Below are 16379 nucleotides of genomic sequence, written 5' to 3'. Positions count from 1 at the left end.
AGGGTAGATGGTAGTTGGGTATGGTCATGTCCTGTAGATTTAGAGTGTGCTGAGCTCTGAGACCAGTGGCATAGCATTTAATATTTCCATGGATTGTTTTTTTTGTTTGTTTGTTTTTGTATTTAACCACTTCTTAAATATTATGCTACAGAATTTTTGATACACAGATTTAAAAAAAGCCAGGGGAGTGTTAACTTTAACGATCAAGAGAGAAACTGAGGTGAATGGAAATAAAACATTATTTCATTGGCCCTTTTTGCTCGTTTTGCTTCTTGCTGGAGAATATGAGGAATCGTAATGCAGGTCAGATACTATCGTGAAACATAATATGACAGTCACATACTCTCACAGCCCAAACGTTTCCAAGACCCTGCTGACAGCTTAATTTTTTCAAGCAATACTGGATATGGCCGGATACCAGCTGTCCAAAGAATTTGGATGTCCTATCGGAGTTTTTGTTCAGTGTAAGTCTTGGCAGAAGATGTGAAAGTCTTCCTTGACACGATGTTAAAGTACAGGGAATCGTCATAGAATTCCTTAAAGGGGTGCCTTTTCACCAGTGCCTTTGAAAAATGAAACCGTTTGCAAAACTGAACAACTTCCTTAGTTTTCCCGGATGGAGTTAAGGGGTTCCTGATGGGACCTGTGGATAGCCATCTCCTGTTCTCCTGCACACGTTCCCCTGAAATGATGGGGACTCACAAGTTGAGGACAGTGTGTAAAATACATGGAAAAGGCGACATTCTGGTGTCCAAGGCATTTGAGAATCTTCACAGAGAGGCTGCTGGTGGCTTCCCTTTAAAGCCGAGAGCAAACTTCAGTGGTGTCGGCCTCGTGGCTGCTGCAAGCGTAACCCTTCAAGTGTCAGGGTATCAGGGGATGTATGAAATACCTTCTGAAGCTAAAGCCCCTGAAAGCTCCCCTTGCCCCTCTGCCCCTCTGCTACTTTTAGCGTTGCCTAAAATACAATGCCGAGGTGAAGAATCCGGAGGACAGCTGGGAAAGTGGCAATTGCAGAGCATATGACACTTTGTGGCCATGCCTTGAGGGATTAGGAAGCCTTAAAGGAAAGACACCTTTAGGGTACAGGATGGTATTTTCTCTATGACATTTATTGGTGTTACATATTTATGTGGTTCTAAATTACCCACATGTGTCTAAATACAGTGAACTCTGTCAGCGTAGAACTGTACTTAAAGCATTCAGAGTCGTCTCCTGCAGTGTTTCACCTGTGGACTCTTACTGGATGAAGACTGAGACTTCGGCAGAATCACAGCGCAGAGAAGGTGACGGTCCTCCGAGTCCGTATTCCGTTCACTCAATAAAAAAATCAGTACACGCTCTCTGGTGCAGGTTCAGCCGATTTCCTGTTCTGCTTTGTGACTTATTCTGGTATCCTAGGTAAATAATCCCTGAATGAAATTGATGGATTTCTTTTTACTCACTTGGTTTGGCAAATCATTGACAGATAAATGATTTTATAAGCAATTTAATGAGTGACCAAATATAGTGACTTTAATCAGAGTCTTGAAGCTTTTGCATTTGGCATTGTTTTGGCTTTTATTTGCACCCAAAGGTGGGTTATCCCTTGGAAATTATTATACAAAACCAAGAGAAAGGAGGATTCAGATGTCTAATCTTAGGTTAAAGGCGAGAGTTTATGGCTCAATAACGTGGAGGGGTGTTGTGTTGCAACTGATTCAATTACAAACATGAAAAATGTTTATAGTCTAATTCACAATGCAAACAGCAGAACATGGAGCCATAATTATTGTGACTAAACTATGTGATTGTGTGTGTGTGTGTGTGTGTGTATGAGTAAGGATTAGAGTGTATTATGCGGTCATGAAAATAGTTGTGTTTGGGTAATGGGATTTTAAAAAATTTATTCAGAGTACTCTTTGCCATTGCTATTTAGCATGGTTTAATTTTAAGGGGAAAAAAAGCTTTCATTGGCCTGGTTAATTAGTTCTTTTGAGCCTCCAAAAGAAAAAGAGTGGGATGAACAGGAAAAAAAAAAGCCTCCAAAATACCAAATATTTATATTTCTGTTTTTGGTTTTAAAACCTGTTTCTTCTTAGAAGGCAGTGCACACAAACACTCATTTGTAGGGAATGACTGAACACTTCTTTCTTCCCTGAGAACATCTCTCGAATGTGCCGAAGCACCCACCCTGCTCTTGGGGCGCGGGCAGCAGCCTGGTTTCCACGTCATCTTCCCCTGCATCCTCACCCCTCTGTTCCTGACCTGGGAGATTGGCTGAACAAATACATGGTAGCTCAGGCTTTTTTTAAATTGTCGGCGGGGATTGGGGTGGGGGTTGGGTGAGCAGCACGTGCTCTGGTGGAGGGATACCTCTGGTGCAGAGTTTTAGAAAGGGTGAAGGTGAAGAAGGAATCAAGCCTATTTATTATAAAATACACTGATGATTATAGTGGAGGTGATCATGCATTTAGTTTTATCACCTAAATGGTCCCCCTCCCCCTCTAGTTAACATCCAGTCAATCAGCAAATCCTGTGGCTCTACCTCCAAATACATCCCTAATCCAGCCACTCTCCTCCCTCCTCTCTTCCGTCACTCTGGCTTTGGCCATCACTAACTTGTGCCTGCCCATCTCTGGCAACTCCCTGGCCAGTCACACTGCATTTGCTCTTGCTTCACAGTATAACCTTATGTCCACAGAGCAGCTGGAACGAGCAGTTTAAAATATATCAGTAGTTCTTGTCAGAATTCTCCAAAGCACTTATTTTGACCAACAGGGCTCGCTCTCTGTCTGCCTGTCTGTCTCTTTCCCCACCTACCCTTTCTGTCAGCAAGCTCCAACCACACTACCTTTGTCTCTCCCTCAAGCTCTCCAAGCTCATTTCTGCCTCAGGCCCTTTGCATATGCTGCATCTTTTCTTAGTATGTTCTACCACACAGATCTTTTGTGGCTCCTTCTCATCAGCCCAGATGTCACCACTTCAGAGAGGCCACCCTGACCATCATAGCTTAAGTTATCTTACCACAAAATGAGAAAATATTTGCTTTATTTTGCCATAACACTTACCACAAAATCAAATTCTTACTCATGATTTTTAAAGATTTTAAAGAATCTATGCCTGATATCCCAATTAAAATTGTAAACTCAAAAAAAATAAAATAAAATAAAATGTAAACTCTTGGAGGGCACGTACTTTTTTGCTCTCTGCCTCCTTCCCAGCACCTTAAGTAGTGCCTGGTACATTCTTAGTGGCTCAATAAAGTCTTTGGAGACAATAAACAAACTTAGAGTCTTAGTCGTATGATTGAACTGTAAATTGAAGGGTTATTTTTCAACTTTGAGATGCTATTGTCCTGTGTTGAAGGCATTGTTAACAGTTATTATGCATAGTAGATCATGTGCTTTGGTTCTTCTTCCCACTCCGTCCCCATTAATCTTAGCTATCCGTCTTGGTCTCCTGACTGGGATTGGAGTGGCTGAAGAGTAACAAAGTGGAACTGGTCGACACATGAGAAGACTGAATCCGAAACCCGGGCATTTTCAGGATTTTGGTCCATACAGTATAGGAAGTGGGGTAACCGCTGGGAGCCTAGACCTGGGGGCCTGGCCGACAGACAGGTTTTTATTGAATTATGTGCAGGAGGGGTCATCTTGGCAGTGAACACAGTACACCGAGAGTGTAGGTCACTGCCTTCTGGGAGCTTAGAATTGAAGGTAGAAGCATTGGTTAACCGGCAACTGGACAGCGAATACATAAACCTAAACGCCTTTATCATTTGGTCAGTAAATGAAACAGAGGAGATAAAGGAGTTTCTCTCTTAAAAGATTGCTTTAACAAGTACTTGGCAATCAAATCAGCCTAGCTATTTAAAAAAGAAGAAAAAATAATAAAAAATAAAAATAAAATTAAAAAGAAGTAATAAATGAGTGACTCCACGTCACGTTGCAACTCCTCGCAGCCCTCCGTAGAATACACGTCTGCTTCCAGGTAGAGGCGGGGCTCACAGATCTGGGGAGCTAGGCCTCACGCTACGGGAAAGGGGTTTCAATGAACAAAATTACTATTCGTAATAATTCTTTTTCTTGAAATGCTGTACGAGGTAATCTGTGTATGTTGAATTTCGACACAGTATTGTTATAAAGTTGAATTGTTTAATGTGTGTTGAATAAAAGTGTTTACGGTGATCTGGTGGTCACTTTTGTTTGCTGTGTGTACCCTTAGTTACCTATAATATTTGAGGAATCATGTTTTCTGGATTAATGGAATACATTTCCAGGTAATTGGAGCCCAAGTTAATTTAAGCCATAGTTGCTGGAAATAATTTTGACGTTAAATTACACTCTGTCTCCTGAGGCAGGAAAGCAGAGTTGGCCTCATCTTTCATTTGTAGCCAGTTTCTGAAAATGTACCTGAAAAATCCAATAATAAACATTAAGGGGAAGAGTGTTGAATCTTCATTTTTGAAGAACTAAATGCACATAAAATTACTAAATGTGGTTTCCTGTAGAGGGAGTTGCTGCCTCTGGACTCCTGCAGGCCAGGGAACCCCTTCCCCAGGCTGGTTGGCGCCTCTTATCCCAGGCTCCCCAGGCATCTGCTTTCCATGGCTCAGGCCACCCTCCCCAGTCAGCCATCGGGAACGAGGAGGTGGGTCAAGAGGTTTCTGAACTTTCTACTCCTTTGTTAGGAGGTGGGCACCTGGAACCTCTGTGGGCGACTTGGGTCAGCTCCCTCCCCATCCTCTAGCAATTCAAAGTGTGGTCCATGGACCAGGGAGCCCTGACCCCACACCTACTGAGTCAGCATCTGTGTATCCATGTGATACCCTGGTGACCCGCTGCACTATCTGCACTTGTTTCCAATTCCTATGTAGTCCTCTAACATTTGGGCCCCAGCCTCAAGACCACGGGAGGGAGAGTTCTGATGTCCTGCAGGCTCCCCGCTGAGGGCACCGTGAGGTCTGGCAGGTGCTTCCATGAGGGCCCCACGAGGCGGGGCTGGTGGAGGCAGGGATCCACAGCATGCTGCCGCTTCCATCAGGGCCCTAGTGGCGAGGAGGGTCCTTTGTGGTGGCTTCGTCGTCGTCTTTCTGACTCAGCTGTGCTCTGGGCCCATTCAGATCGCCGAGGTGCTGCTTTCCACCGCACTGGACCTTTGTGTTCCTGTAAGTGGCTCTCCCTTGCACCTTGACTTTTTGGCTGTCCTTCCAGCCTGGGGCTTCACCGCCCTGTTACTGGGTGAGAGTGTGTCAAAAGAGAGGGGCAGGAAGACCTCTACCCTTTAGGTTGTCCCTTACCCCTTGTTGTAGAGGTGTTACGTGGGAGAACCTCAGGTTGCCAGGGGGGACCAGATAGGCAGCACTGGGATCGTGAGCAAAGTCAAATCAGGGGGAGATGTGGGGGGGAGGTGGCTGGCATGACCACCAGTGGACATTTCCCCCCTCTGTCCTTGAGCTAGGGGAATTGTTTTAGGGGGATTGTTTTAGTTACCTGCTGCTTCATGGATGTGGTAGCCGAGGATAATTACCAGAGAAGTGGGATCATTTCCCTGCATACTTGAACAAGGGATCATTTCCCTGCATACTTTTCTGGACACCCAGTCATTGTCGTATAAAAATTAGCTGTCAGTGCTGGTCCCCCGGGAGTAGGGTTGGAAGAGGTGGACTTCACGGGAACTAAGAAGTGGGGCTGTGTGGGAGCAGAGGTGATCCCAGGGGAGAAGGATAAAAAAAGCATTTTTTTTTTTAAAGAAACTTCTAGTAGACCTAGTTCTAGTTTTTGCCCAGGTGTCTGGGATAATCATACTGTTGATAATAAAGTCAGAACATAGTTAACCACTTATGTGCCTGGCATGCTCCTTTGTATTGCTGTATTTGTGTGTATTATGTAATATTTACAGCCATCCGGTGAGGTAGCTACAATTGCCATTTCCTTTTTATAATTAAGGAAACCAAGGCATCGAGGTGCAAAGCAACCTGCCCAAGGTCGCATTGCTAGGAGGGCTGTCTGGCCCTAGACCCCCCACTCATAACTACTACGTGGCCAAAAGGAAGTCGAATGGGGCTGGACTGGGGTTGCACGTGCAGAATAAACATTTTGGGAGTGTTAGATATTAAAAGGGGCCATTTTAGGAACTTGTGTTTGAAAATAGAGTGAAGAAAAAAAAAGAAAACAGAGTGAAGGAGAATGAAAAGAGCTAGGCCGGCCCTCGCTAGGTGGAGCTTGGGATAGACAGCAACCTCTTGTTAGAGCTGATGGACATCACGCTCCCTTGGCTCTTTATTAAGTGGTTGTCTCGAGGCACCAGATAAACCTTTCTAGACTGCCTTGTGTTTTGGGCTGTTGCTCGGCAAACCACGTTCCTCCTCTGCCTGCTGCTTCCCTGTTAAACTCTGCTGATGGGGCTGCTAGAGGGCTTCTGGGGGGCTGGAGGAGGCAGAAAGGACATGATTCGCTCCATTTGCTTGCTGTGCTTTTCAGCCTCATTCCAGAAAGGGTCTTTCACTCTGCTAGCAGCCGTTGGTTCCTGTCTCCAGCTCCTTGCTACTCCTGGCACCCCTCAGAGAGTCCATCGCTGGCCATCCTCATGAGGTTGAGTCCCAGCCCCACGTGGGCCCTCACGGAGGGTCCCGAGGTGCCAGCACCTGCTCCTCAAGAGGTCTGCTCCCAGATCTGTGGGTCTCCTTTCTGCCGTTGGGTTCCCATAACCCCAGCTCCTCCCTTTGATTCCCCTGCCCCTGCCCCAGGGGTGGGAGCTGCTCCCACAGTTTCACCCTATTGCTCAACCTTTTCAGCTCTCTGACACCTACTGAACTGCTTCTCTATATCAAATAATACCTGTTGTGGTACCTAGTGTTGTTTTGATTTTCCCAACTAGCCCCTAACTGATAAATCTTCCTGTGTCCTGGCAGGGGAAGGGAGAGGCAAGCTGACACTCAGAGACTGTGGTTTTCAAACTTGAGAGTATAGGGGGAATCACTGGGGAGGCCTGTTAAAACTACACAGTATCGGTGGGGTGCCTGAGTCGTTCAGTTGGGTGATCCGTCCAGTCGGATGAGCATCCGGCTCTTCATTTTGGCTCAGGTCATGATCCTCAGGGTCGTGAGACTGAGCCCCATGTTGGGCTCCGAGCTGAGTGTGGAGCCTGCTTAAGATTCTCTCTCTCTGCCCTTCCCGTCTGCTTGTGCTCATGTGCATTCTCTCTCTCTCTCTCTCTCTCTCTAAAAAACCAACAAGCAACCACACATCAGGCCTCCAGTTTTAGTAATTCTGATTCAGTAGGTTGGATATGGGCCCAAGAATCTGTTTTTGAAACAGACACTGTAGGTGTTTCTGATGTAGGTACTCTGTCTCAGAGACTTTGAGAAAATCTACCCCAATCCAGGGCCTTCTCCTGGGGCTGTTTCTTAGGTCTGTGGTTGTTGTCCCGGGGCTTGGAAGCAAACTTATTTTGGTTTTTACAGGAGGGGTGCTTTGGGTATGCTAATGTTGGTTGCACCGAGGCTGTACGTTTCCCCTAGAGGCTGACCAGCCAGCCCTCGTGCAGCCCAGTGAGCTGTGATGCAGTTAATGGGGAGAAAGGTGCTTTCCCCCCAGTCATGCGTCATCCCCTTGTCAGGCTTCCCACATCCGGGTTCCTGTCCATTCGGAGGGATGCCTTTTTCTTAATCATACAGAGGTAATATGCATGTGGCATGAGATGGGATGAATGGGAACGGACCTCGGGGTAGAGACAGGCTCTCCTTCTTGTATCTGCGGCCTTTCCCAGGGTGGCTTAAGGTTGGGGTGGTGAAGAGCGGGAGGCACCATGTTAGAACACCCTGCTAGAACCAGGACACTTGTGTCTTTTGGCCTTCACCAGTGGGTGTATCTGTTTATCTCTATGAATAGCAATGGACATTCCTCTGTGGAATGTTGGCTTCTGTTTGGTTGATTTAATCAGCAGAACGAGTGGGTTTTGCTGGGAGGGATTGAACTGCCCCCCTCGGAGCAGAACAGGAAGTTTTTCAGTCCTGCCAGGTCATGGGTTTGGAGTTTGCGAGGGGGCAAGGCCTTGAATTCGACCTTTAAATAAATATCAAATTCAAAATTTGCTCTGTAGGAACATGTGCCTCCTGCAGCCCAGGGCCTGACGCAGTGGTTCCTGCGATGGATTCAGAGGGCGGCCGATGGCTCCTGTCACCTCTTCATGCTGTTAGATTGTTTTGTGTCCCTGCTTTACACTCAGGTGGAACCATCAGAGGCCCTACTATATCAGCCCGCCTCATTTTGCGTGGCTGCTACATGCCAAGCGGTGGCCACAGGATTCGGGTTTTAAAAGCTCAGGTTCCCAACCCATTCTGGTGGAACACAGCTCTTCCTTTCCTTCCACAGTATGACCTTTCCTGTGACATTTGACTGTAAAATTAAAACAGATGTTCCACAGATCAGAAACGCCTTCAGGCAGATGGCCTCCCTAGGCCTGTTCTTGAAGTTCACTGCCACGTCCACCAACTACCTACCTAAAACCACGCAGCAGCGTGGCAGAGAGAACATGTGGAGGAAGGTTGCTCTTCCTCCTTGCTTCTAGATTGCAGAGCCTGCCAGGGCCTTATGCTCCTCGCGTAGAACACAGCTTCACCTCCCCGTGTGTAGGGAGCCTCCCCTGGGGATGGGTTAATGTGAGTTTTATTATTCACTTAGCAAACACTGATTCCGGGAGTAGTAAGGCTGGGGCAGGACCACTCCGTGATCCTGGTGTAAGTGCCCGACTGAGGCTGCAGTGGGTCCTTGGGAGCAGAGAGGAAATGACTGACCCTGCTCGGGGTTGTTGGAGAAAGAGGCAGCGTCTCGGGATTCCTCGCCAGTCCCTGGGCCTAGTCGTCAAACACTCCTGCCCCATCAATATAGGATGTTCTTTTTTTTTTTTTTCTTTTTTAAAGATTTTATTTATTGATTCATGAGAGACTCAGAGAGAGAGGCAGAGACACAGGCAGAGGCAGAAGCAGGCTCCACGCAGGGAGCCCCATGCGAGACTTGATCCTGGACCCTGGGATCGCAGCGTGAACCAAAGGCAGATGCTCAACCGCTGAGCCACCCAGGTGTCCCAGGATGTTCTTATTCTTAGCAAATAAATGCATGTTCACAGACAGAGCTGTTTCCTCCAACTTTCACATTGGTTAGTGTCAGCATTAGGACTAGGATCCTAGAGCACAGTTTCAGCTTCTAGGGGTCTAATGCTCTGCGGACTAATGAAGTTTTTTTTTTTTTTTTAAACTGGCAAGTAATCATATTTACAAAGCAATTTTTTTGACCTGTATATCCTTAAGAAAACAAAAAATGGGAATAAATCTCAATATTAATCACATTGAATTTGATGGAAATTAGAATCTGTTATTTAAGAATTCCTTATCACGTACTTACCAGTCCCCCCTAACCAGGTGCCTAGAATTTATGTGTACTCCTGCAGTATTCATTATTGGTTTTATTTATATCAGATAATCCTAATCTGTGTACCTTCTGGATTTAGTAAGTGTAATGTAGGGTTTTGTTTTTTTTTAATGTTTGTTTGTTTTCTTTTTTTTAATTGTTGCTTTAGATGTAGCTTGAGGTCCAAGGTGAATTTATTGACGTTCATTTCAATTTGATTCCACATCGTGGTTCCCCTCTATCTCTCTTACGATCAGATCCCCAGGCTACTTTTTGTTTTCCTGTGGCATTATCAGATGGTTTTTGCTGAGTTACATACAAGTGCTGCTTTCCTTTGGTGACCTCTGTGACCTCTAAAGGTTCCAACAAGCTGGGCTCTCCCAGGTAAGGGAGTTTGTGCAGGTTGGTGGTGAAATGTGAGCATATATGCTCAGTGGCCATTTCTCTACCTCACCCTCATCTTCATTTACTTATTTCGTATGAGCTCTGACTCTGCTCCAGCAAATCCCAGAAGGTGGGGCCACCGACTGGTTCTTTTGATGGAGGCAGAAGGACATAACTCTGCCAGCTTGGTTGTAACAGAAACCAGGTCACTCAGGGGGACCTCAAGACACGTGGCCTTGCTGTGCCCTGTCCCGTGTGCACACACAGTCTGTGTGCCATTTATCCAGACGGGCTGGCAGGAGGGTCTGTTTTGTTAGGGAATCCATACAGTAAATTGCATATAACACCTGTCTCACCTGTCTCCTTGTGTTTGACTTGAGAGTTTATTGTGCTGTTCCTTTTCACGTAGAACGTACCAAATGACAGGAAAATAGCCCTGATAGTTTTCTCTTTGTGGGAAATAGTGGGATAAGGTGGATGGCAACATGGCAGCGTGTCTGAAATCAGTTTGGGCCCATGTCCTGAGAGGGTACATATATTATGTTGAATTGTAGGAAATGTGATCACTTTTGATCTAGAAGAATGGCAACGCCTTATGTGTAAGCTAATAAATAGTTCAAAAATTGGACCATCACGTAAGGAGGGTACACTTTGGAGCCAAATAGTAGTTATACAGGGAGGCAAAATACAGCCTGTGGCAACTTTTATGTGGCTCACAGTGCTTTTTATTTAAAAATAAGTAATTGCTAATCTTTTCATATTAGATTACAAATAAAATTCTGAGTTTTCTGTTTTTCTGCAAAAATCAGAATCTTGCCATACTAGGTGGGCAATCTTACATGGCAACATTAGCAGAGGCAGAGTGGCAGCTGTGTCCCTACAGAGCTCACAGATGTGTTCATTCCCACACTGGCCAGCTTCTGGCTCTCATGTGACCTTGACTGGCCTTATGGGCTTGAGGTTGGACACATGATATAGATACAACACATATGGGAAGTTGGGTAAAGAGAGAATTGGAAGAAGTCATTGGCTGCACCAGAGCCATTTATTTTGTTAATTATCCACCACCAACCAACACATCCAAAAAAGCTCCGGACACTCTGCACTGAGAAAGGACAGATAAGCATAATTAAGGAATCCTTTCATGTGCTAAGAGATGGGCAAACTCTTATTAAAAGTTTTGGCTTGGTGCTCCTCAGTCAAGTAGGATGTGATGACAGCTTTCTTCCACTGGCCACCATTCATGTTATAGGCTAATATCTATTTTGTTTTTAAATTCCTGACATTTATGAGAAGAGGTCACTGGACAGTGACCGTGTCCTAACTTTAACATAAAGGAAAGTTCTTATGGACAAATATATATATTTTAAAGTATCAGATGTTTATTGCTACATTATCCATATTGGAGGGAAAACTGGAAATAAAGAGAAGACTGATCAACAGAAGAAGGACTGAGTAAGTTATGGTACACCAACATCATGAAATATGTAGTATTAAAACAACAAATTGGCAGGACACCAGTTGACTTGGAGGGATTTCACTGAGAAGTAATACTAACTTAAGATTTAATTAGTGCTTCCTATGTATTAGGCACAGTTCCAAGGGCTTTCCACGTATTAACTCATTTGATCCTTGTAGCTACCCTGTGAGCTCTGTGCTATTCTCTCCATCGGACAAATGAAGAGATTGAGGCATGGAGCAGTTAAGTCAATCGTTGAAGAATAAGCATTTAGTATGTGGCAGGGCTAGGCTATGAACTCATACAATCCAGGTAGGCAGATTTTTAAAAGTAATTTTGAGGTTAGATATCAAAGGACATTACCAATAAGAAATTTAGCTATAGAATATTAATTCATAGCTATTCTAGAATTCTCTGGATTTATTTATTTATTTATTTATTTATTTATTTATTTATAAATATTTTAGCAATTTATTCATGAGAGGCACAGAGAGAGAGGCAGAAACATAGGCAGAAGGAAAAGCAGGCTCCATGCAGGGAGCCCAATGAGGCACTCCATCCCAGGACCCCGGGTATCACAGCCTGAGCCGAAGGCAGACGCTCAACCACTGAGCCACCCAAGCGTCTCTCTTCTCTTATATTTTAGACTCTTAGACTCCTTATGCTGTCTCAGACCTCGGGAATCATGTAGTCTTCTGGTTTTCAAACTTAACCCTCCTTTTCCCTCCTTAAACCTACTGTCTTCCTGTAAGCAGAATGGTACTGACCTGGAGCTCCTCTGCCTTCTTTTTCCCCTGGGCGGTCGTGCAAATGACAGATCCAGTCCACCTCCTTTATATTGCAGGTGCAGAGATGAGTTCCAGAGAGAGAGCCTAACATGTGCTGAGTGCATGTTTCCAGGGATATTATTAGGCCTCACACGTAGGTTTTATTATGCCCATGAAGGAAACTGAGATTTATAGGGAAATTGGACCCAATGTCACAGAGGAAATTGTTGCCAAGGGTGGGTTGAACCTTCTCTTCTAGGGTCCTTCTAAGCTAACATTGGGAGCTCCAGTGGCCAACCCGAGGCCCTTCAGTTGAATGTCACCTTATCTTGATGTTGACTTAATTAGGCAGTTGTTGCGAACTTCTCATTTCTATGGCATTGTTTGCCATGGGTGATAGTGGAGCAGTGCCTTAGAATGGGTACGGAAGGGCTTTTGTATTAGTCGGCTTGAGCTGTCATCACTGAACACTGGGGGCTGGGTGCCTCAAACAACGGGAACTTCTTTGGCATAGTTTTGGAGGCTGGAAGTCTGTCCAGATCCAGGTGCTTTCTGGGGACAGTGCTCTTCCCTTGTCTCCCTCATCCATAAAGCTAGGGATTGGACTTGATGGTCCATAAACCTTCCCGCCCTTCTCTCATTGTTCTTGATCTCCCTTGTAGTTGAGGGAAATTGTTGGGGTCCAAGTGGTGTCTCCTAAATGTCCAGTGAGTGGCTAAGTGCATTCATGCTGTGACAGTAATCCCAGGATTATTCCCTTGAGAGATAGGAAGCTGCCAGTTGTTCTTTACTCAGTTATAGTTGTTAAGTAATGACAATTCTCTAGTTGTGAAGCCCTAAGAAAAGATTTTCTCTACTGCTACCTCTTTGTTTTTGTCCGTGTTCTTGCATGTGTCTGTGGAAGTCAGGAGACTTTATAGTCAAGGATTTGCCTGGCTATGGGAGGCAGCCCCATCTTATATAGGCACTTGTGTTATCCCTTCTGGGAATTTGTTTTCATCTTTCCTGCTTTTTTTTTTTTTAAGATTTTATTTATTTATTTATTGGTGATTGACAGAGAGAGAGAGAGAGAGAGAGAGGCAGAGACATAGGCAGAGGGAGAAGCAGGCTCCATGCAGGGAGCCCGATGTGGGACTCGATCCCAGAACCCTGGGATCACGACCTGAGCCGAAGGCAGAGGCTCAACTACTGAGCCACCCAGGGATCCCTCATCTTTTCTGCTTTTTATTTCCACTGCTTTGGAAATGTTCAAGGATGTGGATTAAGGATGGAGTGGGGGGGTTGGAATTGGGAGATTTACAACAGGTAGAGCTGAGAATGACTTCCCATCAGCAGCTCCTCAAAGATGGGTGTTGATTTCTCTGCTGGGTACCAGGCCCAGCGCTAACCAGCTACTTATCACTTTCTCTGTGACTCAGTCAGTGATGGCCTCTCGTTCTGGAGACCTTGACTGGAAAGTACACTTTGCTATCAGCAGGGCTCTTTGTAGTATTTGGCTCTGTTATCTAGAGCATTTTGGATTGAACCCAGCATGCTCTGATCTGCAGGGCCAAGACTGATATGGTGGGACTTGGAATAGTAGCCGCGGAGCAGGCAGTGAGATTAAGGACGGGGAGGCCCCTTTAACAACCCCTGCCAATAGCACTCTCTCCTTGAACTAGAGAGTAAGGCTCACTTGACTCTTTCCTCTAGGTGGTTTCTCTTTTGTACAAGCGTGTAGGAGGTTTTTTTTTTTTTTTTTTTTTTTCTGTCCTCTAAGGCCAGGTCATGTGAAGAAAGGAAGTGTGGCCTCTGGCATATGGGAAGCAGGGAAAAGCAGGCAGACCTGACTCAGACTCAGACCCGAGCCCAGGTACTTAGCTGCGGGGGCAAGTTTTCCAAGTCCCAGTGTTCTCCTATATAAAATGAGGTTAGGAATAAAATCAATGTATGGGCTTGTAATGAGGAATGCATGAGTAAAGCGCCCACTGCACAGGGGGCACTTAGCGCATGTGGCTTTTCTTTCTCCAGAAAGGTCAGACTTTCTGGAATGGGAGTCTTGAAGTTGGAGACCTGGTTTTGGAGCAGAGGGGGATCTGCTTGGGACACCAGGTCAGAGGGCCAGAGCTGGTGTTGAGACCATGGGACGGAAGAAAGGACAGACACCCACTCGGACACTTCCTTGGTGTGGGAAGGGATTGATTTGCACCAGAAATGTCATGCCTGTCTGTCACATCTGTAAGGAAAGCTAATATTGATCTCCCTTCTGTATTGCCCAAAGCTGCCCCTTCCCCCATTTGATGATATTTGGTGACTCATTTGAGAAGTAGTCGTCGAAGAAAAGCTTTAAGGAGAAAGGTACATGGTCACATCTGGGCCCCCTTTTGCACCATCCTGGGCACAGGCGGTTCTCCGCTTGGCCTCTTGCAGTGGTAGAGGATTTATGTGATCCTAAGAAGGTTTTTGGTGTTCTTTACAGAAGTGAGATGCCTTAACCTAGAGGTCTTTTCGCCCCTGTGGAATATAAATCGGATTAGGAGCTCTGTGTGCTCTGCCGCAAATCATTACACGTCTACATTTTGCTCTTATAAAATATGGATAATGACACGACTCTGTCTCCTAGGAGTTCGAGTGCATTAGCTAATGATCATGAAACCTTAGAAATAGGAAATTCGTATGAATGCCGAGAGCTGTTGTAATTACACATTTGCATCAGTTGCTTGGCATCTGTGCTTTCAACATGGGCATAGTCGGGTTGATTCCTGTTCTTCTAACTGTAGAGCAAGCTTAGCAGAAAGAAGCTCAGAGACCCCGAGAGCGGCTAAGTTGTCACGGTGCCTCGTGGAAACCCTCAAGTAGCTCGGGCTGGACGGGTTTGGTCTGGGCTGAACTGGAAGAAGAGCCCGAGACATTTTAAGGGCCCTGAAGTTAAAGGACCCTGGGAGCCAGGGATGGGAAGGGCCTCGAGCTCATGTCCCCTGTCCCTGTGACCTCAGACCCGTCGCTTTATCAGCCTTGGTTCTGGGCGCCAGTCAACATGCTGCACAGCAGCGGGGCTTCTTGGGTGTGGCCCGAAGCTTCTGGAGTATTTGTGTCCCGCAGAACAGTCCGCTTTTCCCTTTTTCTCTCACAGATAATTATTCTCAGACTTAGAGACCCTTTAAAACTATGTTAAAAGGTAACGTTTTGAATGCCTTGAGTAGAAGACTTAAAAAAAAAAAATAGGTGTGTGTTTCTGGAGGGGGTCACGACTAGTGAGCAGGCGTCGGGCCAGCCCGTGGCTGATGCGGTTTTTCTTTGGTCTCAGGCAGCGGAGCTACCGCCGTGGTGCAGGCTGCCCTGTGCAAGCCCCGGCAGGAGCGCGTGGCAATTAAGCGGATCAACCTGGAGAAATGCCAGACCAGCATGGATGAGCTCCTGGTAAGTAGATCGGGGGCCACCTGCCGGGTGCGCCCCCCGCGTCCGGCCGCAGACCCCGCGGGCAGCAGGGGAGCCGAGGGCCAGGCGGCCGCGCGCCCTCCAGGCCGGACTCTCGGTCCCCGGCTCCTGCTGTTGTACCCGACGATCGTGTGCGGGGTGCCCGCCTTCCTCGGCTCTGAGGGCAGGTTGGGGTTCGGGCCTCATCATTCCAGGGGGGATGACCTCGAAGGTCAGGTGATGCTGAGCGCAGAGGGCTGGAGCGCTCCCGGCCCTCCGTCTGAGCCGGACGCCAATAGGGACAACTCCCCGAACCCTTGGTCCGCGCTTTGCCCTTCAGACATTACGAAAGGACCTGCAGACCTCAGTCCTTCAAAATGCTGCAGGGTAGCTTGCATTTGGCCAATACGAGGAGTTTGGTTTTTCTACGTGGCAACTTGTGCCTAGGCTGACTGCAGTACGTACGTTACATAAATAATTGGAGCTCTGACTGCGGCTATGACCATAGTAGCATTGGTTGGTTGAAGGAACATTTGCTCTTGGCTTAACTGACTCATTATTAAATGAACAGCTTGGCAAATGGTTATTAGTTGCCCGGCAAACTGTGAAGGGTTTGAGAGTTTAATCTCATAAATATAGTTGTCGTTATGCCTGCCAATTTACTTTTTTTTTTTTTTTCCTTTTGGCCATTTATTTGAGGATAATAGGAAACTGCAGTGGAGGAGTTAACTGATTGGTTATCCCAGCCCTAATCCCAGTACAAATATTAGTCCAGTAGCTCCACACAAGCTACAAAGTATAATGACATTTGGCTCCAAATGAAGAAGCCTTTTGTTGTATTCTACATTGGGAATGGAATGTCATTAACAAGAGCTTTTTGTCTTTACTCAGAATATAGCTTTTATTTCAGGCTTAATTACAGCACACTATAGTATAAATTAAGTAGAAGGATAAAGCTGTACTTTTCCAGAGCTGTTTGGC

The 16379-nt window shown here is 46.0% G+C and overlaps 1 protein-coding gene across 10 annotated transcripts in view; it reads left to right on the top strand.

Moving 5' to 3' along the window:
* The window catches only part of STK39 (serine/threonine kinase 39), a 323493-nt gene that overhangs the window by 69785 nt on the left and 237329 nt on the right, over positions 1 to 16379 (top strand). For 9 of the 10 annotated variants that reach the window (XM_049106329.1, XM_049106336.1, XM_049106335.1 and 6 more), the window contains exon 2: positions 15289 to 15401. In XM_049106329.1, the coding sequence (XP_048962286.1) occupies positions 15289 to 15401 (113 nt within the window). Of the gene's footprint in view, positions 1 to 14228; positions 15160 to 15288; positions 15402 to 16379 lie in introns of those variants that run through there. The other variant, XM_049106334.1, reaches the window with a different exon arrangement.

Source organism: Canis lupus, chromosome 36 (genome assembly GCF_003254725.2).
Source record: "Canis lupus dingo isolate Sandy chromosome 36, ASM325472v2, whole genome shotgun sequence".
In the NCBI taxonomy this organism is placed as follows: Eukaryota; Metazoa; Chordata; class Mammalia; order Carnivora; family Canidae; genus Canis; species Canis lupus.
Note: the sequence above shows the minus strand (reverse complement) of the source record. Positions and strands in the feature narration are given on the sequence as shown.